Raw genomic sequence first — 22,236 nt, 5'->3', positions numbered from 1 at the left:
CATGACATTATTATGGACATAGAGACAGATACAGTGTAGCTATAGCCTACATGACATTATTATGGACATAGAGACAGATACAGTGTAGCTATAGTCTGTCTACATGACATTATTATGGACATAGAGACAGATACAGTGTAGCTATAGTCTGTCTACATGACATTATTATGGACATAGAGACAGATACAGTGTAGCTATAGCCTACATGACATTATTATGGACATAGAGACAGATACAGTGTAGCTATAGCCTACATGACATTATTATGGACATAGAGACAGATACAGTGTAGCTATAGCCTACATGACATTATTATGGACATAGAGACAGATACACTGTAGCTATAGCCTACATGACATTATTATGGACATAGAGACAGATAGTGTAGCTATAGTCTGTCTACATGACATTATTATGGACATAGAGACAGATAGTGTAGCTATAGTCTACATGACATTATTATGGACATAGAGACAGATACAGTGTAGCTATAGTCTGTCTACATGACATTATTATGGACATAGAGACAGATACAGTGTAGCTATAGTCTGTCTACATGACATTATTATGGACATAGAGACAGATGCAGGACATAGTCTGTCTACATGACATTATTACGGACATAGAGCCAGATACAGTGTAGCTATAGCCTACATGACATTATTATGGACATAGAGCCAGATACAGTGTAGCTATAGCCTACATGACATTATTATGGACATAGAGACAGATACAGTGTAGCTATAGTCTAGACATTATTATGGACATAGCAGATACAGTAGCTATAGTCTACATGACATTATTATGGACATAGAGACAGATACAGTGTAGCTATAGTCTACATGACATTATTATGGACATAGAGCCAGATACAGTGTAGCTATAGTCTACATGACATTATTATGGACATAGAGCCAGATACAGTGTAGCTATAGCCTACATGACATTATTATGGACATAGAGACAGATACAGTGTAGCTATAGTCTACATGACATTATTATGGACATAGAGCCAGATACAGTGTAGCTATAGTCTACATGACATTATTATGGACATAGAGCCAGATACAGTGTAGCTATAGTCTGTCTACATGACATTATTATGGACATAGAGACAGATACAGTGTAGCTATAGCCTACATGACATTATTATGGACATAGAGACAGATACAGTGTAGCTATAGCCTACATGACATTATGACATTATTATGGACATAGAGACAGATACAGTGTAGCTATAGTCTGTCTACATGACATTATTATGGACATAGAGACAGATACAGTGTAGCTATAGTCTGTCTACATGACATTATTATGGACATAGAGACAGATACAGTGTAGCTATAGTCTGTCTACATGACATTATTATGGACATAGAGCCAGATACAGTGTAGCTATAGTCTGTCTACATGACATTATTATGGACATAGAGACAGATACAGTGTAGCTATAGTCTACATGACATTATTATGGACATAGAGCCAGATACAGTGTAGCTATAGCCTACATGACATTATTATGGACATAGAGACAGATACAGTGTAGCTATAGTCTACATGACATTATTATGGACATAGAGCCAGATACAGTGTAGCTATAGTCTGTCTACATGACATTATTATGGACATAGAGCAGATACAGTGTAGCTATAGTCTACATGACATTATTATGGACATAGAGACAGATACAGTGTAGCTATAGTCTGTCTACATGACATTATTATGGACATAGAGACAGATACAGTGTAGCTATAGTCTGTCTACATGACATTATTATGGACATAGAGCCAGATACAGTGTAGCTATAGCCTACATGACATTATAGTCTACATGACATTATTATGGACATAGAGACAGATACAGTGTAGCTATAGCCTACATGACATTATTATGGACATAGAGACAGATACAGTGTAGCTATAGTCTGTCTACATGACATTATTATGGACATAGAGACAGATACAGTGTAGCTATAGCCTACATGACATTATTATGGACATAGAGACAGATACAGTGTAGCTATAGTCTGTCTACATGACATTATTATGGACATAGAGACAGATACAGTGTAGCTATAGTCTGTCTACATGACATTATTATGGACATAGAGACAGATACAGTGTAGCTATAGTCTGTCTACATGACATTATTATGGACATAGAGACAGATACAGTGTAGCTATAGCCTACATGACATTATTATGGACATAGAGACAGATACAGTGTAGCTATAGTCTGTCTACATGACATTATTATGGACATAGAGACAGATACAGTGTAGCTATAGTCTGTCTACATGACATTATTATGGACATAGAGACAGATACAGTGTAGCTATAGCCTACATGACATTATTATGGACATAGAGACAGATACACTGTAGCTATAGCCTACATGACATTATTATGGACATAGAGACAGATACAGTGTAGCTATAGTCTGTCTACATGACATTATTATGGACAGAGACAGATACACTGTAGCTATAGCCTACATGACATTATTATGGACATAGAGACAGATACAGTGTAGCTATAGCCTACATGACATTATTATGGACATAGAGACAGATACAGTGTAGCTATAGTCTGTCTACATGACATTATTATGGACATAGATACAGTGTAGCTATAGTCTACATGACATTATTATGGACATAGAGACAGATACAGTGTAGCTATAGTCTGTCTACATGACATTATTATGGACATAGAGACAGATACAGTGTACTATAGAGACATTATTATGGATACAGTGTGTAGCTATAGTCTGTCTACATGACATTATTATGGACATAGAGACAGATACAGTGTAGCTATAGTCTGTCTACATGACATTATTACGGACATAGAGCCAGATACAGTGTAGCTATAGCCTACATGACATTATTATGGACATAGAGCCAGATACAGTGTAGCTATAGCCTACATGACATTATTATGGACATAGAGACAGATACAGTGTAGCTATAGTCTACATGACATTATTATGGACATAGAGCCAGATACAGTGTAGCTATAGCCTACATGACATTATTATGGACATAGAGCCAGATACAGTGTAGCTATAGCCTACATGACATTATTATGGACATAGAGACAGATACAGTGTAGCTATAGCCTACTTGACATTATTATGGACATAGAGACAGATACAGTGTAGCTATAGCCTACATGACATTATTATGGACATAGGACAGATAGTGTAGCTATAGTCTAGACATTATTATGGACATAGAGACAGATACAGCTATAGTCTACATGACATTATTATGGACATAGAGCCAGATACAGTGTAGCTATAGCCTACATGACATTATTATGGACATAGAGACAGATACAGTGTAGCTATAGTCTACATGACATTATTATGGACATAGAGACAGATACAGTGTAGCTATAGTCTACATGACATTATTATGGACATAGTGTAGCTATAGTCTACATGACATTATTATGGACATAGAGACAGATACAGTGTAGCTATAGCCTACATGACATTATTATGGACATAGAGACAGATACAGTGTAGCTATAGTCTGTCTACATGACATTATTATGGACATAGAGACAGATACAGTGTAGCTATAGTCTACATGACATTATTATGGACATAGAGCCAGATACAGTGTAGCTATAGCCTACATGACATTATTATGGACATAGAGACAGATACAGTGTAGCTATAGTCTACATGACATTATTATGGACATAGAGCCAGATACAGTGTAGCTATAGCCTACATGACATTATTATGGACATAGAGCCAGATACAGTGTAGCTATAGCCTACATGACATTATTATGGACATAGAGACAGATACAGTGTAGCTATAGCCTACTTGACATTATTATGGACAGAGACAGATACACTGTAGCTATAGCCTACATGACATTATTATGGACATAGAGACAGATACAGTGTAGCTATAGCCTACATGACATTATTATGGACATAGAGACAGATACAGTGTAGCTATAGTCTGTCTACATGACATTATTATGTGTAGCTATAGCCTACATGACATTATTATGGACATAGAGACAGTAGCTATAGTCCTACATGACATTATTATGGACATAGAGACAGATACAGTGTAGCTATAGTCTACATGACATTATTATGGACATAGAGCCAGATACAGTGTAGCTATAGCCTACATGACATTATTATGGACATAGAGACAGATACAGTGTATCTATAGCCTACATGACATTATTATGGACATAGAGCCAGATACAGTGTAGCTATAGTCTACATGACATTATTATGGACATAGAGCCAGATACAGTGTAGCTATATCTCTGTCTACATGACATTATTATGGACATAGAGCCAGATACAGTGTAGCTATAGTCTACATGACATTATTATGGACATAGAGACAGATCAGTGTAGCTATAGTCTGTCTACATGACATTATTATGGACATAGAGCCAGATACAGTGTAGCTATAGCCTACATGACATTATTATGGACATAGAGACAGATAGTGTAGCTATAGCCTACATGACATTATTATGGACAGAGACAGATACAGTGTAGCTATAGCCTACATGACATTATTATGGACATAGAGCCAGATATAGTGTAGCTATAGCCTACATGACATTATTATGGACATAGAGCCAGATATGTAGCTATAGTCTACATGACATTATTGTGGACATAGAGACAGATACAGTGTAGCTATAGTCTACATGACATTATTATGGACATAGAGACAGATACAGTGTAGCTATAGTCTACATGACATTATTATGGACATAGAGCCAGATACAGTGTAGCTATAGCCTACATGACATTATTATGGACATAGAGACAGATACAGTGTAGCTATAGTCTACATGACATTATTATGGACATAGAGACAGATACAGTGTAGCTATAGTCTACATGACATTATTATGGACATAGAGACAGATACAGTGTAGCTATAGTCTACATGACATTATTATGGACATAGAGACAGATACAGTGTAGCTATAGTCTACATGACATTATTATGGACATAGAGCCAGATACAGTGTAGCTATAGTCTACATGACATTATTATGGACATAGAGCCAGATACAGTGTAGCTATAGCCTACATGACATTATTATGGACATAGAGACAGATACAGTGTAGCTATAGTCTGTCTACATGACATTATTATGGACATAGAGACAGATACAGTGTAGCTATAGTCTGTCTACATGACATTATTATGGACATAGAGACAGATACAGTGTAGCTATAGTCTACATGACATTATTATGGACATAGAGACAGATACACTGTAGCTATAGTCTACATGACATTATTATGGACATAGAGACAGATGCAGTGTATAGCCTACATGACATTATTATGGACATAGAGACAGATACAGTGTAGCTATAGCCTACATGACATTATTATGGACATAGAGACAGATACAGTGTAGCTATAGTCTGTCTACATGACATTATTATGGACATAGAGACAGATACAGTGTAGCTATAGTCTACATGACATTATTATGGACATAGAGACAGATACAGTGTAGCTATAGTCTGTCTACATGACATTATTATGGACATAGAGACAGATACAGTGTAGCTATAGTCTACATGACATTATTATGGACATCGAGCCAGATACAGTGTAGCTATAGCCTACATGACATTATTATGGACATAGAGCCAGATACAGTGTAGCTATAGCCTACATGACATTATTATGGACATAGAGACAGATACAGTGTAGCTATAGCCTACTTGACATTATTATGGACATAGAGACAGATACAGTGTAGCTATAGTCTTTCTACATGACATTATTATGGACATAGAGACAGATACAGTGTAGCTATAGCCTACATGACATTATTATGGACATAGAGACAGATACAGTGTAGCTATAGTCTGTCTACATGACATTATTATGGACATAGAGACAGATACAGTGTAGCTATAGCCTACATGACATTATTATGGACATAGAGACAGATACAGTGTAGCTATAGTCTGTCTACATGACATTATTATGGACATAGAGACAGATACAGTGTAGCTATAGTCTACATGACATTATTATGGACATAGAGACAGATACAGTGTAGCTATAGTCTGTCTACATGACATTATTATGGACATAGAGACAGATACAGTGTAGCTATAGTCTGTCTACATGACATTATTATGGACATAGAGACAGATACAGTGTAGCTATAGTCTACATGACATTATTATGGACATAGAGACAGATACAGTGTAGCTATAGCCTACATGACATTATTATGGACATAGAGACAGATACAGTGTAGCTATAGCCTACATGACATTATTATGGACATAGAGACAGATACAGTGTAGCTATAGACATGACATTATTATGGACATAGAGACAGATACAGTGTAGCTATAGTCTTTCTACATGACATTATTATGGACATAGAGACAGATACAGTGTAGCTATAGTCTACATGACATTATTATGGACATAGAGACAGATACAGTGTAGCTATAGTCTACATGACATTATTATGGACATAGAGACAGATACACTGTAGCTATAGCCTACATGACATTATTATGGACATAGAGACAGATACACTGTAGCTATAGCCTACATGACATTATTATGGACATAGAGACAGATACAGTGTAGCTATAGTCTGTCTACATGACATTATTATGGACATAGAGACAGATACAGTGTAGCTATAGCCTACATGACATTATTATGGACATAGAGACAGATACAGTGTAGCTATAGCCTACATGACATTATTATGGACATAGAGACAGATACAGTGTAGCTATAGTCTGTCTACATGACATTATTATGGACATAGAGACAGATACAGTGTAGCTATAGTCTGTCTACATGACATTATTATGGACATAGAGACAGATACAGTGTAGCTATAGTCTGTCTACATGACATTATTATGGACATAGAGCCAGATACAGTGTAGCTATAGTCTACATGACATTATTATGGACATAGAGCCAGATACAGTGTAGCTATAGCCTACATGACATTATTATGGACATAGAGACAGATACAGTGTAGCTATAGTCTACATGACATTATTATGGACATAGAGCCAGATACAGTGTAGCTATAGCCTACATGACATTATTATGGACATAGAGACAGATACAGTGTAGCTATAGTCTTTCTACATGACATTATTATGGACATAGAGACAGATACAGTGTAGCTATAGTCTACATGACATTATTATGGACATAGAGCCAGATACAGTGTAGCTATAGCCTACATGACATTATTATGGACATAGAGACAGATACAGTGTAGCTATAGCCTACATGACATTATTATGGACATAGAGACAGATACAGTGTAGCTATAGCCTACATGACATTATTATGGACATAGAGCCAGATACAGTGTAGCTATAGCCTACATGACATTATTATGGACATAGAGACAGATACAGTGTAGCTATAGCCTACATGACATTATTATGGACATAGAGCCAGATACAGTGTAGCTATAGTCTACATGACATTATTATGGACATAGAGACAGATACAGTGTAGCTATAGTCCTACATGACATTATTATGGACATAGAGACAGATACAGTGTAGCTATAGTCCTACATGACATTATTATGGACATAGAGACAGATACAGTGTAGCTATAGTCTACATGACATTATTATGGACATAGAGACAGATACAGTGTAGCTATAGTCTACATGACATTATTATGGACATAGAGCCAGATACAGTGTAGCTATAGCCTACATGACATTATTATGGACATAGAGACAGATACAGTGTAGCTATAGTCTACATGACATTATTATGGACATAGAGCCAGATACAGTGTAGCTATAGCCTACATGACATTATTATGGACATAGAGACAGATACAGTGTAGCTATAGTCTGTCTACATGACATTATTATGGACATAGAGACAGATACAGTGTAGCTATAGCCTACATGACATTATTATGGACATAGAGACAGATACAGTGTAGCTATAGCCTACATGACATTATTATGGACATAGAGACAGATACAGTGTAGCTATAGCCTACATGACATTATTATGGACATAGAGCCAGATACAGTGTAGCTATAGCCTACATGACATTATTATGGACATAGAGCCAGATACAGTGTAGCTATAGCCTACATGACATTATTATGGACATAGAGACAGATACAGTGTAGCTATAGTCTACATGACATTATTATGGACATAGAGCCAGATACAGTGTAGCTATAGCCTACATGACATTATTATGGACATAGAGCCAGATACAGTGTAGCTATAGTCTGTCTACATGACATTATTATGGACATAGAGCCAGATACAGTGTAGCTATAGTCTACATGACATTATTATGGACATAGAGACAGATACAGTGTAGCTATAGTCTGTCTACATGACATTATTATGGACATAGAGCCAGATACAGTGTAGCTATAGCCTACATGACATTATTATGGACATAGAGACAGATACAGTGTAGCTATAGCCTACATGACATTATTATGGACATAGAGCCAGATACAGTGTAGCTATAGCCTACATGACATTATTATGGACATAGAGCCAGATACAGTGTAGCTATAGTCTACATGACATTATTATGGACATAGAGCCAGATACAGTGTAGCTATAGCCTACATGACATTATTATGGACATAGAGACAGATACAGTGTAGCTATAGTCTACATGACATTATTATGGACATAGAGCCAGATACAGTGTAGCTATAGCCTACATGACATTATTATGGACATAGAGCCAGATACAGTGTAGCTATAGCCTACATGACATTATTATGGACATAGAGACAGATACAGTGTAGCTATAGCCTACATGACATTATTATGGACATAGAGACAGATACAGTGTAGCTATAGCCTACATGACATTATTATGGACATAGAGCCAGATACAGTGTAGCTATAGCCTACATGACATTATTATGGACATAGAGACAGATACAGTGTAGCTATAGCCTACATGACATTATTATGGACATAGAGACAGATACAGTGTAGCTATAGTCTACATGACATTATTATGGACATAGAGCCAGATACAGTGTAGCTATAGCCTACATGACATTATTATGGACATAGAGACAGATACAGTGTAGCTATAGTCTACATGACATTATTATGGACATAGAGCCAGATACAGTGTAGCTATAGCCTACTTGACATTATTACGGACATAGAGCCAGATACAGTGTAGCTATAGTCTTTCTACATGACATTATTATGGACATAGAGCCAGATACAGTGTAGCTATAGCCTACATGACATTATTATGGACATAGAGCCAGATACAGTGTAGCTATAGTCTGTCTACATGACATTATTACGGACATAGAGCCAGATACAGTGTAGCTATAGCCTACATGACATTATTATGGACATAGAGCCAGATACAGTGTAGCTATAGCCTACATGACATTATTATGGACATAGAGCCAGATACAGTGTAGCTATAGTCTGTCTACATGACATTATTATGGACATAGAGCCAGATACAGTGTAGCTATAGCCTACATGACATTATTATGGACATAGAGACAGATACAGTGTAGCTATAGCCTACATGACATTATTATGGACATAGAGACAGATACAGTGTAGCTATAGTCTACATGACATTATTATGGACATAGAGCCAGATACAGTGTAGCTATAGCCTACATGACATTATTATGGACATAGAGACAGATACAGTGTAGCTATAGCCTACTTGACATTATTATGGACATAGAGACAGATACAGTGTAGCTATAGCCTACATGACATTATTATGGACATAGAGCCAGATACAGTGTAGCTATAGCCTACATGACATTATTATGGACATAGAGACAGATACAGTGTAGCTATAGTCTGTCTACATGACATTATTATGGACATAGAGCCAGATACAGTGTAGCTATAGTCTACATGACATTATTATGGACATCGAGCCAGATACAGTGTAGCTATAGCCTACATGACATTATTATGGACATAGAGCCAGATACAGTGTAGCTATAGCCTACATGACATTATTATGGACATAGAGACAGATACAGTGTAGCTATAGCCTACTTGACATTATTATGGACATAGAGACAGATACAGTGTAGCTATAGTCTTTCTACATGACATTATTATGGACATAGAGCCAGATACAGTGTAGCTATAGCCTACATGACATTATTATGGACATAGAGCCAGATACAGTGTAGCTATAGTCTGTCTACATGACATTATTATGGACATAGAGCCAGATACAGTGTAGCTATAGCCTACATGACATTATTATGGACATAGAGACAGATACAGTGTAGCTATAGTCTGTCTACATGACATTATTATGGACATAGAGCCAGATACAGTGTAGCTATAGTCTACATGACATTATTATGGACATAGAGACAGATACAGTGTAGCTATAGTCTGCCTACATGACATTATTATGGACATAGAGACAGATACAGTGTAGCTATAGTCTGCCTACATGACATTATTATGGACATAGAGACAGATACAGTGTAGCTATAGTCTGTCTACATGACATTATTATGGACATAGAGACAGATACAGTGTAGCTATAGTCTACATGACATTATGGTTCTTTATTTGTCAAAACGGCAACAAAGCATGGATCATCATGTCACCAGAATAAGACCCTGGATATTTATTGGAAAGGCACATCAAGCCCATCACCTTGTACCTTCACCACCCTGTAAAGTTAACATATTTCATCTGTAGCCTAAATCATAGTGGGAGAACCACACAAAATGTCATTGTGTTACTTAAATTGACTTCAATACATGTTTACCTCAATATTAGTTTTAGACACAAAATGATCCTACCTTGTCTCAGTGGTGATTTTAGCGTGTAAATCTTGGTGGGGCAAAACAATGTCATAAAAGAAAGAAAGTGGGATGCTTGCCAGCAAAGTCACGAAACAATACATTAATAGCACTAGAACGGTGACAAATGGTGCCCACAACCTGTTAGGGCCGACATAAAGCTGTCCCAACAGCAGTCCCAGACAGCAGTCCCCAACAGCTGAGCCTGGTCTGGCAGCGAAACACTTCTTTCAGCCTCATTTACTGCCTTTAAAAAAACCATGGCTGATATGGCTGACTTGCTTAAATGTGGTTTCTACTGACAATGGAGATGTACAAGCTACGGCATAAGGGGGAGACAGACAAGCCACTTGCTCTGAATGATGGGTCGCCACTGCCTTGTATAGCGTATTTTGTTTTGTTAACATTTGGAAAGTTACAACATTTATATTATATCTCTATGGGGAGCGCGACAAATCTTTTGATGAATTCCAAAACAAAAAAATCTCAAAGTGCAAGAGCAAAACTAAGATGACAAAGCCACCTGACTGGCAGGTGAGTGACGTACTTTACTCGCATAAAAAGGCTGAATGGAAAACTGGTTAGTAAGACAGTTTGTCAGCTATTTTTGGAGGCCTTGGTGGTGATTGTGTGTGTAGGTAGATCCTCTCTCCTATCTGCAGTCTGTGTCTCCCAGAGGTAGTTTTGGCCTCTCTCTGCTATCTGCAGTCTCTGCGTCTCCCTGTGGTAGTTTTGGCCGCTCTCTCCTATCTGCAGTCTCTGTGTCTCCCAGCGGTAGTTTTGGCCTCTCTCTCCTATCTGCAGTCTCTGTGTCTCTCAGCGGTAGTTTTGGCCTCTCTCTCCTATCTGCAGTCTCTGTGTCTCCCAGCGGTAGTTTTGGCCTCTCTCTCCTATCTGCAGTCTCTGTGTCTCTCAGCGGTAGTTTTGGCCTCTCTCTCCTCCCTGCAGTCTCTGTGTCTCCCAGCGGTAGTTTTGGCCTCTCTCTCCTATCTGCAGTCTCTGTGTCTCTCAGCGGTAGTTTTGGCCTCTCTCTCCTATCTGCAGTCTCTGTGTCTCCCAGCGGTAGTTTTGGCCTCTCTCCTCCCTGCAGCCTCTGTGTCTCCCAGCGGTAGTTTTGGCCTCTCTCTCCTATCTGCAGGCTCTGTGTCTCTCAGCGGTAGTTTTGGCCTCTCTCTCCTATCTGCAGTCTCTGCGTCTCTCAGCGGTAGTTTTGGCCTCTCTCTCCTCCCTGCAGCCTCAGCGTCTCCCAGCGGTAGTTTTGGCCTCTCTCCTCCCTGCAGCCTCAGCGTCTCCCAGCGGTAGTTTTGGCCTCTCTCTCCTATCTGCAGTCTCTGTGTCTCCCAGCGGTAGTTTTGGCCTCTCTCTCCTATCTGCAGTCTCTGTGTCTCTCAGCGGTAGTTTTGGCCTCTCTCTCCTATCTGCAGTCTCTGTGTCTCCCAGCGGTAGTTTTGGCCTCTCTCTCCTATCTGCAGTCTCTGTGTCTCTCAGCGGTAGTTTTGGCCTCTCTCTCCTATCTGCAGTCTCTGTGTCTCTCAGCGGTAGTTTTGGCCTCTCTCTCCTATCTGCAGTCTCTGTGTCTCCCAGCGGTAGTTTTGGCCTCTCTCCTATCTGCAGTCTCTGTGTCTCTCAGCGGTAGTTTTGGCCTCTCTCTCCTATCTGCAGTCTCTGTGTCTCTCAGCGGTAGTTTTGGCCTCTCTCTCCTATCTGCAGTCTCTGCGTCTCCCTGTGGTAGTTTTGGCCTCTCTCTCCTATCTGCAGTCTCTGTGTCTCCCAGCGGTAGTTTTGGCCTCTCTCTCCTATCTGCAGTCTCTGCGTCTCCCAGCGGTAGTTTTGGCCTCTCTCTCCTATCTGTAGTCTCCCAGCGGTAGTTTTGGCCTCTCTCTCCTATCTGCAGTCTCTGTGTCTCTCAGCGGTAGTTTTGGCCTCTCTCTCCTATCTGCAGTCTCTGTGTCTCTCAGCGGTAGTTTTGGCCTCTCTCTCCTATCTGCAGTCTCTGTGTCTCCCAGCGGTAGTTTTGGCCTCCCTCTCCTATCTGCAGTCTCTGTCTCTCAGCGGTAGTTTTTGCCTCTCTCTCCTATCTGCAGTCTCTGCGTCTCCCAGCGGTAGTTTTGGCCTCTCTCTCCTATCTGCAGTCTCTGTGTCTCTCAGCGGTAGTTTTGGCCTCTCTCTCCTATCTGCAGTCTCTGCGTCTCTCAGAGGTAGTTTTGGCCTCTCTCTCCTATCTGCAGTCTCTGCGTCTCTCAGCGGTAGTTTTGGCCTCTCTCTCCTCCCTGCAGCCTCAGCGTCTCCCAGCGGTTGTCTTAGCCTTGTTGATCAGTGTGTGTAGGTAACAGTAGAAGTACATCAGGTTGTCGTACTGTCCTGTGTACTCCTGTCTCAGACACAGCTCCTGGTAGTCCTTGAGGAAGTAGTAGACAGCCTCTATGGTTGCCAGGTAGGTGTCTGGAGAACCTTTCTGATGGCGCCAAAAACACGTCTTCCTGGTCTTCAGCTCCACACGGAGCAACGCTGCAGGAACAGAGAAAAGAACAGTCCATCAGTCATTATCAGGGCCAGGAGTTTGTCCTGTTCACATTGTGACCCGACCAGGAAAAACTCTGGGCTCTTGTTGTAGGCTATAACTAGGTAATAACAAAGTAGTTCCCCCATGTAACGTACAGCACTTTAAGCTACATCAATGCTATATCTATCATAATTACCCTGTAGTCTCTCATCTGTGATGATTCTGGTGGTCTGGTTCCATGTGCTGTCGATGAACACCACTCTCTGGAGGGGACAGGCCCCTGGTGTCTCAGTCTGGCCCTCTATCCTTGCTTCCCCTCCCCTCTCTTCTGTGTGTGTGGCTCCTGATGTGTGTCCCTCAGCCTGCTGTGTGGCCCCTGGCGTCTCCTCGGCTCTGGGCCTCTTTGGGGACGGTTCCTCATCTGGGGAGGCAGCTGACTTCATGACAGCCAGGTTCTGTAATCTCCATGTCATCTCCTCCACTGAGACTGATCCAGGACCAGGGAACACCAGCACTACCTAAACATGCACGCACACACACCCAATACTTGTCACAGTCATTTCAAGTCAACATAATACAAATGGTATTAATATTATCTAAATCAGGTTACATTAGACACATGACACACATTTTTATGTATATGATGTGGTAAACAAACTGTTTATTAGTTAATCAGGCTCACATTCTCTGAATATTTGTTCATATGAAGATGAGGAAAAGCTGACTAACTTTGTCTGTGTCATCTTCATACTCAGGTATGCAGGGGTAGGTGTAGATGGTGACATCATCGGGGGCGAGGATCTTGGCGTGTATGGCTGTGCTCTTCCCATCAACCTCACTGGGATGCTTGATGATGTCAATCTTTATAGGGAGCTGCAAACACAAGTTAGAGAAAGTTTACAGTGTGACCAACCATGTTCATCCATTACAGGTCAGGTATTACCAATACAAACAGTCAACACAGGTACTGTGAATTGTCTCAAACTTGTATCTATACCTACACCATAAGCTTGATCAATTAGTTGAATCAGGTGTGTTCTTTCATGCTGGGCTGTAACAAAAGCCTGCATCTGCACCAGAACCGAAGTACACTTCAATCTAGTGTGTGAGGCACCGTAAGTAGTACCACTATCTCTGACAGCCCATGTCTGCAGGCTAGTGCTTGAATAAAACCAATCAGACTGGCCACTACAAGCCTGTGTGCTTTAATAAAACCAATCAGACTGGCCACTACAAGCCTGTGTGCTTTAATAAAACCAATCAGACTGGCCACTACAAGCCTGTGTGCTTTAATAAAACCAATCAGACTGGCCACTACAAGCCTGTGTGCTTTAATAAAACCAATCAGACTGGCCACTACAAGCCTGTGTGCTTTAATAAAACCAATCAGACTGGCCACTACAAGCCTGTGTGCTTTAATAAAACCAATCAGACTGGCCACTACAAGCCTGTGTGCTTTAATAAAACCAATCAGACTGGCCACTACAAGCCTGTGTGCTTTAATAAAACCAATCAGACTGGCCACTACAAGCCTGTGTGCTTTAATAAAACCAATCAGACTGGCCACTACAAGCCTGTGTGCTTTAATAAAACCAATCAGACTGGCCACTACAAGCCTGTGTGCTTTAATAAAACCAATCAGACTGGCCACTACAAGCCTGTGTGCTTTAATAAAACCAATCAGACTGGCCACTACAAGCCGGTGTGCTTTAATAAAACCAATCAGACTGGCCACTACAAGCCTGTGTGCTTGAATAAAACCAATCAGACTGGCCACTACAAGCCTGTGTGCTTGAATAAAACCAATCAGACTGGCCACTACAAGCCGGTGTGCTTTAATAAAACCAATCAGACTGGCCACTACAAGCCTGTGCGCTTTAAAACCTCTTAGGGAGGATGCGAATTTTCGCAGCTTTTTGTTAAAAATCGCGCAACATTTCAGCGCCCTGCTATTCATGACAGGAATATAGTATATGCATATGATTAGTATGTGTGGATAGAAAACACTCAGACGTTTCTAAAACTGGTTAAATCACGGCTGTGACTATAACAGAACGTGCGTTTCATCGAAAAGTGCAGGAAAATCTGATCACTGAAAATGGGAAAAAATATCCATGCGCCACTTCAAAGAATTGTTAAAGGTGAACCAGATTAAATGAGGTCGAGGTTGCAATACCTACAGCTTCCACACGATGGCAACAGTCTTGTCATTTGCCTACTATTTGTTTCTTGGTCAAACGAAGAAGAGACAAGCCATTTCTTCAGGTATCCGACCGGATATTTTGGTTGAGATTTATCCGGACATTATTTCCAGACGGACACCTATAGAATTGACATCGCCTCGTGATCAATTTTATCGCTTATTAACGTGTACTAATACCTAAAGTTGCATTACAAAAGTATTTCGAAGTGTTTTGTGAAAGTTTATCGTCAACTTTTTTAATTAAAAAAATGACGTTAAGTTAGAAAACGCTATTTTTTTCCGTTGTTCACACAGTCTTCATAGATCGATATCTAGGCTATATATGGACCGATTTAATCGAAAAAAAAGACCAAAAATGATGTTTATGGGACATCTAGGAGTGCCAAGAAAGAAGCTCGTCAAAGGTAATGAATGTTTTATATTTTATTTCTGCGTTTTGAGTAGCCCCCGGCTATCGCAAAATCTGTCGTTTTAAGTAGCGTTGCAGTACTTTTGGGGTGTATGCTGTCAGATAATAGCTTCTCATGCTTTCGCCGAAAAGCATTTTATAAATCTGACTCGGTAGCTAGATTCACAACGAGTGTAGCTTTAATTCAGTACATTGTATGTGCATTTTAATGAAAGTTTGAGTTTTATCAAAAATTATACGTGGCGCACTTGAAATTTCCGCTGATTGATGTTCCCACCTCGGAACCACGGCCATAAATAAAACCAATCAGACTGGCCACTACAAGCCTGTGTGCTTTAATAAAACCAATCAGACTGGCCACTACAAGCCTGTGTGCTTTAATAAAACCAATCAGACTGGCCACTACAAGCCTGTGTGCTTTATTAAAACCAATCAGACTGGCCACTAAAAGCCTGTGTGCTTTAATAAAACCAATCAGACTGGCCACTACAAGCCTGTGTGCTTTAATAAAACCAATCAGACTGGCCACTACAAGCCTGTGTGCTTTAATAAAACCAATCAGACTGGCCACTACAAGCCTGTGTGCTTTAATAAAACCAATCAGACTGGCCACTAAAAGCCTGTGTGCTTTAATAAAACCAATCAGACTGGCCACTACAAGCCTGTGTGCTTTAATAAAAACCAATCAGACTGGCCACTACAAGCCTGTGTGCTTTAATAAAAACCAATCAGACTGGCCACTACAAGCCTGTGTGCTTTAATAAAAACCAATCAGACTGGCCACTACAAGCCTGTGTGCTTTAATAAAAACCAATCAGACTGGCCACTACAAGCCTGTGTGCTTTAATAAAAACCAATCAGACTGGCCACTAAAGCCTGTGTGCTTTAATAAAACCAATCAGACTGGCCACTACAAGCCTGTGTGCTTTAATAAAAAAAGCCTGTGTGCTTTAATAAAAACCAATCAGACTGGCCACTACAAGCCTGTGTGCTTTAATAAAAACCAATCAGACTGGCCACTACAAGCCTGTGTGCTTTAATAAAACCAATCAGACTGGCCACTACAAGCCTGTGTGTGTTATGTTTAATAAGGCCAATAAGGAGAACAGAGCTCCAGATCTTTCCCTGACCTTGACAGAGGGGATTTCCTGCTGGCTGACGCCCACTAAAGAGCAGCAGGTGTAGCAGAAGAACATCCGGGAGCCTCCGCAGCTAGAACACTTCAGCCTGCCCCTCTGCTGTGCCTGCTCCAGCTCCCTGTGGGGAGCCAGCTTCAGACCATGGAGGGGAGGGGAGGCAGGACCAGGGTTCTGTTTGGTTACTGGTTTGGAGTCCTTGTCAGGTTGCTGGGTTTTAGCCAGTGGTGATTTGGGAGAGGAGGACACGTCCACACCACTGGGACTGGCTAGCACGTCCGAACTGGACATCCCACTGACTGACTGGAGGTGGCTGACAACAAACAAAACATCAAACTGGAGAATCAGGTGCACAGCCAGGGACGTAGTTATACCAGTTAGCTAGGTAGTTGGCTCGCTACTAAGCAAGTCACAACAAATAAGTCAAAAGCCCGCATTTCAAAACATTGCAATATGGATAACTCATTCAAAAGATATATAATTTTAAATCAATGGTCACAAGAAAATGCAATGAGTAATTTCAAAAAATATATATGGTTTTAAATACATTAATACCAATAATGAAAAAATACAATGTTGACATAGGTATGTTGATTATTGGTCTATAGAGAACTTTTCTACCATCTCAGCTAAAGTGGGAAATACTCAGTAGTTAGTATGGTTAGTTTTGGAGTGGGACTGTGTAATACATACCCAGCAGCACGACGTTCTCCGCCCCCTCTAACGCCCAATGCAATATACTGTAATAGACAGTACATGGGATACATATTGGCTTGTAGAAAGGTATAAAAGTTGTCTCAGCTAACGTGTGCTAGGAAATACTCAGTAGGGTCTCTACCAGGGTTTCCATTAGCTGGTAATCCTCTGCTTTTGGCCTTCTTTTTTTATGCAGATAAAATAGTTGCTGGCCAAATTGACCGGAAGAAAAAAACAATGGTAGACAGGCTATCAGTGCATCACCCACCACTTCACAATGGTAGACAGGCTATCAGTGCATCACCCACCACTTCACAATGGTAGACAGGCTATCAGTGCATCACCCACCACTTCACAATGGTAGACAGGCTATCAGTGCATCACCCACCACTTCACAATGGTAGACAGGCTATCAGTGCATCACCCACCACTTCACAATGGTAGACAGGCTATCAGTGCATCACCCACCACTTCACAATGGTAGACAGGCTATCAGGTAGACAGGCTATCAGTGCATCACCCACCACTTCACAATGGTAGACAGGCTATCAGTGAATCACCCACCACTTCACAATGGTAGACAGGCTATCAGTGCATCACCCACCACTTCACAATGGTAGACAGGCTATCAGTGCATCACCCACCACTTCACAATGGTAGACAGGCTATCTATCAGTGAATCACCCACCACTTCACAATGGTAGACAGGCTATCAGTGAATCACCCACCACTTCACAATGGTAGACAGGCTATCAGTGCATCACCCACCACTTCACAATGGTAGACAGGCTATCAGTGAATCACCCACCACTTCACAATGGTAGACAGGCTATCAGTGCATCACCCACCACTTCACAATGGTAGACAGGCTATCAGTGAATCACCCACCACTTCACAATGGTAGACAGGCTATCAGTGAATCACCCACCACTTCACAATGGTAGACAGGCTATCAGTGCATCACCCACCACTTCACAATGGTAGACAGGCTATCAGTGCATCACCCACCACTTCACAATGGTAGACAGGCTATCAGTGCATCACCCACCACTTCACAATGGTAGACAGGCTATCAGTGCATCACCCACCACTTCACAATGGTAGACAGGCTATCAGTGCATCACCCACCACTTCACAATGGTAGACAGGCTATCAGTGCATCACCCACCACTTCACAATGGTAGACAGGCTATCAGTGAATCACCCACCACTTCACAATGGTAGACAGGCTATCAGTGCATCACCCACCACTTCACAATGGTAGACAGGCTATCAGTGCATCACCCACCACTTCACAATGGTAGACAGGCTATCAGTGCATCACCCACCACTTCACAATGGTAGACAGGCTATCAGTGAATCACCCACCACTTCACAATGGTAGACAGGCTATCAGTGCATCACCCACCACTTCACAATGGTAGACAGGCTATCAGTGCATCACCCACCACTTCACAATGGTAGACAGGCTATCAGTGCATCACCCACCACTTCACAATGGTAGACAGGCTATCAGTGAATCACCCACCACTTCACAATGGTAGACAGGCTATCAGTGCATCACCCACCACTTCACAATGGTAGACAGGCTATCAGTGAATCACCCACCACTTCACAATGGTAGACAGGCTATCAGTGCATCACCCACCACTTCACAATGGTAGACAGGCTATCAGTGCATCACCCACCACTTCACAATGGTAGACGGGCTATTTTTTAAATATTTTTTTTACCTTTATTTTACTAGGCAAGTCAGTTAAGAACAAATTCTTATTTTCAATGACGGCCTAGGAACAGTGGGTTAACTGCCTGTTCAGGGGCAGAACGACAGATTTGTACATTGTCAGCTCGGGGATTCGAACTTGCAACCTTTCGGTTACTAGTCCAACACTCTAACCACTAGGCTACCCTGCCGCCCTATCAGTGCATCACCCACCACTTCACAATGGTAGACAGGCTATCAGTGCATCACCCACCACTTCACAATGTGCGCTGGAGGAAGTATACATTTTTAAAACATACTTCATTGTTTGAAACCCGAATGTTTTACCACATTGTGAGGCATGTCTTACATTGCTTGAAAATCCAACCATAGAAACATGGAGGCAATTATTTTATAAAGACTTCATAGGCATCACACGAGTTTCACGTTTGGGGAGCATATCATTTCTTCTACCGATCTGTGCCAGTTATGATCTTCATATGCACATTTTCATGGAATAGTTTCATTTCAACAATAACATTTTTGTTTCTCAATCATTGTCTTGTGGTTAATCAAAACATTCTTAATGTTAATCAGCACCAGTCTCTGACATATGGACACATTTATACACGGATCATTGGCGGTTAAATAGCTTAAATGATCAGATGGAGCTCAGAGATGGCCAATGCAGCCGTTGGCCAAGAACTTCCATTATCAACTAAGTTAAAATACATAAAGCTCACAAATAAAAACAGTAGAAAATATACTGATAAATTCAGATTCTTTCACATTCATCTCTCAACTCAACTTGTCTGTCTGTCTGCCTCCCTTTCTGTCTGTCTGCCTCCCTTGGCTTGAGCTATCACTAGTGACATTGTATCAAATCAATCAACTGGATCTGACCAAAAGCTGTCTCTAGTGAACTTGCAACGATCAACTAGTCTATTCCGGGCCCAGAGTTTCCTCAGAGATTTTTGCACAAGGGAAACTTATTTTATGACTGGATATATGGGATCATCAGATTATGATATTTTGCACTTTCACACCGAGGTTTGGTGATTATCGAGGGGGAGATTGTTGGAAATAGTTTTCAAATAGGCCTACTGTGAGGAACTATTAGGCAATCATTTGCAATGGAAGTAAAAAAAATAATAATAATAAACTTTTGACTGACTGTGTGAGGTGAAGAAAATAATTACTAAAGCTCAGCTTATTAGTGGTGGACTTGGTGATTTAAGACAAAAAAAATCGAACATCCCTAAATGGGCATTTTCTTACATTTGTGCGCAACAGGCCAGGTAGGCTACTTCTATGCGTGCTCAGGCGTGTGTGTTCCCTCAACATTAACAAGACAGAAACAAGGCCCATGCGCATTGCTCACATGGAGCACTCCAAACAAATGACAATGACTACTGAGTATTTCCCAACCACTTTAGCTGAGACTGGTCAAAAAGTTCTCTCTACAAGCCAATCTGTATTGTTTTGGGGATTATAGATTTTTAAAAATTTGATTTAACTCTGCGACACAGCCCCGAACCAAAACTAGTAGAGACCCTACTGAGTATTTCCCACCCCAGTTTAGCTGAGACAGGCATAGCGAAGTAGGGGTGCTGTGTCGCAAAAAAAGAATAACCTTTTTTGGGGAGGTTCCACAAAAGTAGTGCACTGGGCCTTTAATAGTGCTGTATTAGTGGACCCATATAGCCATCAACAGCCCCCCAAAAAAAACGCTATGAACAGGTACTAAAGTTCTCTCTACAAGCCAATAAGTATCCCACATACAGTGTATTGCATTGCAGAGATAGGAGTGGTTGAAGTAAGGAGTCACCAGTACTCTGTATTAAACCCGTTGCCCAGCACAAGAGACCCATTTAAGTTTTGCAGAATCTATTGAATAATTTCAATAACATTATTTGTATTTTGTTAAAAGTGTATTTATTTAAATATAGCCTACACAATAACTTAACATACCAGTATCTGTGTAAATTTATACAAATAAATGCGATATAAATAATACAATATTTAAATTATCCATACATTTATTCAGAGGTGGTTGCAATGCTGTGAAAAAAAGTTGTACCACAGAACAATGAGACAGATATTTCACCGGATGTATAAATGTGAAACTTCTGCTTGGCGTTTCCACAGTAAAACCAAGCCCAGTGGGAGAATATTATTGCTAGAACGGGCTAATATAATCTGGCGAGCTCGCGCTTGGCTCTGCCCACTATGACCAATTTGTTCCGATTGGAAACGACAGGCTGTGGTCTATCTTGATTTAGTTATAAAACTATTTGGTTGTACTGCACTAGAGTCCTAAAAAATATATATATTACCAAAGTTTAGCATGTCTTTGCAGGGGGAATGCTGGGCATAATATCCTGTTGCTAGGAGAACGGTAATGTCAGCACTGCAGTGTGTAAGTAAGCAAAGACTTTTTATAACTAACCCATTGTGCTAACTTAGTTAGCTAGAATCTTGTTGCAGATAATGATAGCTAGCTAAATTATCTTGAGGCTATAAACACGTTCATATAGCGATACAAGGAATGTTTTTATCTAACAGTGGAAGACATAAATCCCATTTCACAATTCATTAACGTTTACCTGTTTAAAATGAGACTTGATCCAATTGATTTAGAACAATTGTATATGTACTCTGAAGCAGAGCAAGCATGGACTCGCTCTACACCGGAAGTGTCAACCGGAAGAAGTTAGCGGCGCTAATGTTAATGACAGCTGTTAC

At 40.6% G+C, this 22,236-nt stretch overlaps 2 protein-coding genes across 3 annotated transcripts in view; one reads left to right on the top strand and one right to left on the bottom strand.

The window, feature by feature from the left end:
• Positions 1-10,576: 10,576 nt before the first annotated feature.
• On the bottom strand, positions 10,577-22,235 carry dtwd1 (DTW domain containing 1). 2 transcript variants are annotated; one of them, XM_052516795.1, is made up of 6 exons: positions 22,098-22,181; positions 17,787-17,833; positions 17,088-17,406; positions 14,075-14,218; positions 13,542-13,863; positions 10,577-13,350 (listed from the first exon to the last, which is right to left on the bottom strand). In XM_052516795.1, exons 3-6 carry the CDS (start codon positions 17,382-17,384, stop codon positions 13,121-13,123), a joined length of 993 nt encoding a protein of 330 aa, XP_052372755.1. In that variant the 5' UTR covers positions 17,385-17,406; positions 17,787-17,833; positions 22,098-22,181; the 3' UTR covers positions 10,577-13,120. The 2 variants fall into 2 exon arrangements, with proteins under 2 accessions (XP_052372755.1, XP_052372754.1); XM_052516794.1 differs by lacking the exon at positions 17,787-17,833 and having other exon boundaries at positions 22,098-22,235.
• LOC118375887 (protein FAM227B-like) overlaps positions 21,467-22,236 on the top strand; it is a 75,038-nt gene continuing 74,268 nt past the window's right edge. The window contains exon 1 of the mRNA XM_052516791.1: positions 21,467-21,910. The gene's annotated coding sequence lies outside the window, so the exon portion shown is untranslated. The remainder of the gene's footprint in view (positions 21,911-22,236) is intronic.

Source organism: Oncorhynchus keta, unplaced genomic scaffold (genome assembly GCF_023373465.1).
Source record: "Oncorhynchus keta strain PuntledgeMale-10-30-2019 unplaced genomic scaffold, Oket_V2 Un_scaffold_5444_pilon_pilon, whole genome shotgun sequence".
Taxonomy (NCBI): Eukaryota; Metazoa; Chordata; class Actinopteri; order Salmoniformes; family Salmonidae; genus Oncorhynchus; species Oncorhynchus keta.
Note: the sequence above shows the minus strand (reverse complement) of the source record. Positions and strands in the feature narration are given on the sequence as shown.

Excerpts from the sequence above, each read along its gene's own strand:
- dtwd1 (XM_052516794.1), bottom strand. The coding sequence starts at position 17,384 with ATGTCCAGTTCGGACGTGCTAGCCAGTCCCAGTGGTGTGGACGTGTCC. Across the intron at positions 13,864-14,074 it reads ATGAAGATGACACAGACAAA|GTAGTGCTGGTGTTCCCTGG; the intron begins GTTAGTCAGCTT and ends GTGCATGTTTAG. Across the intron at positions 13,351-13,541 it reads CACAGATGAGAGACTACAGG|CGTTGCTCCGTGTGGAGCTG; the intron begins GTAATTATGATA and ends CTGTTCCTGCAG.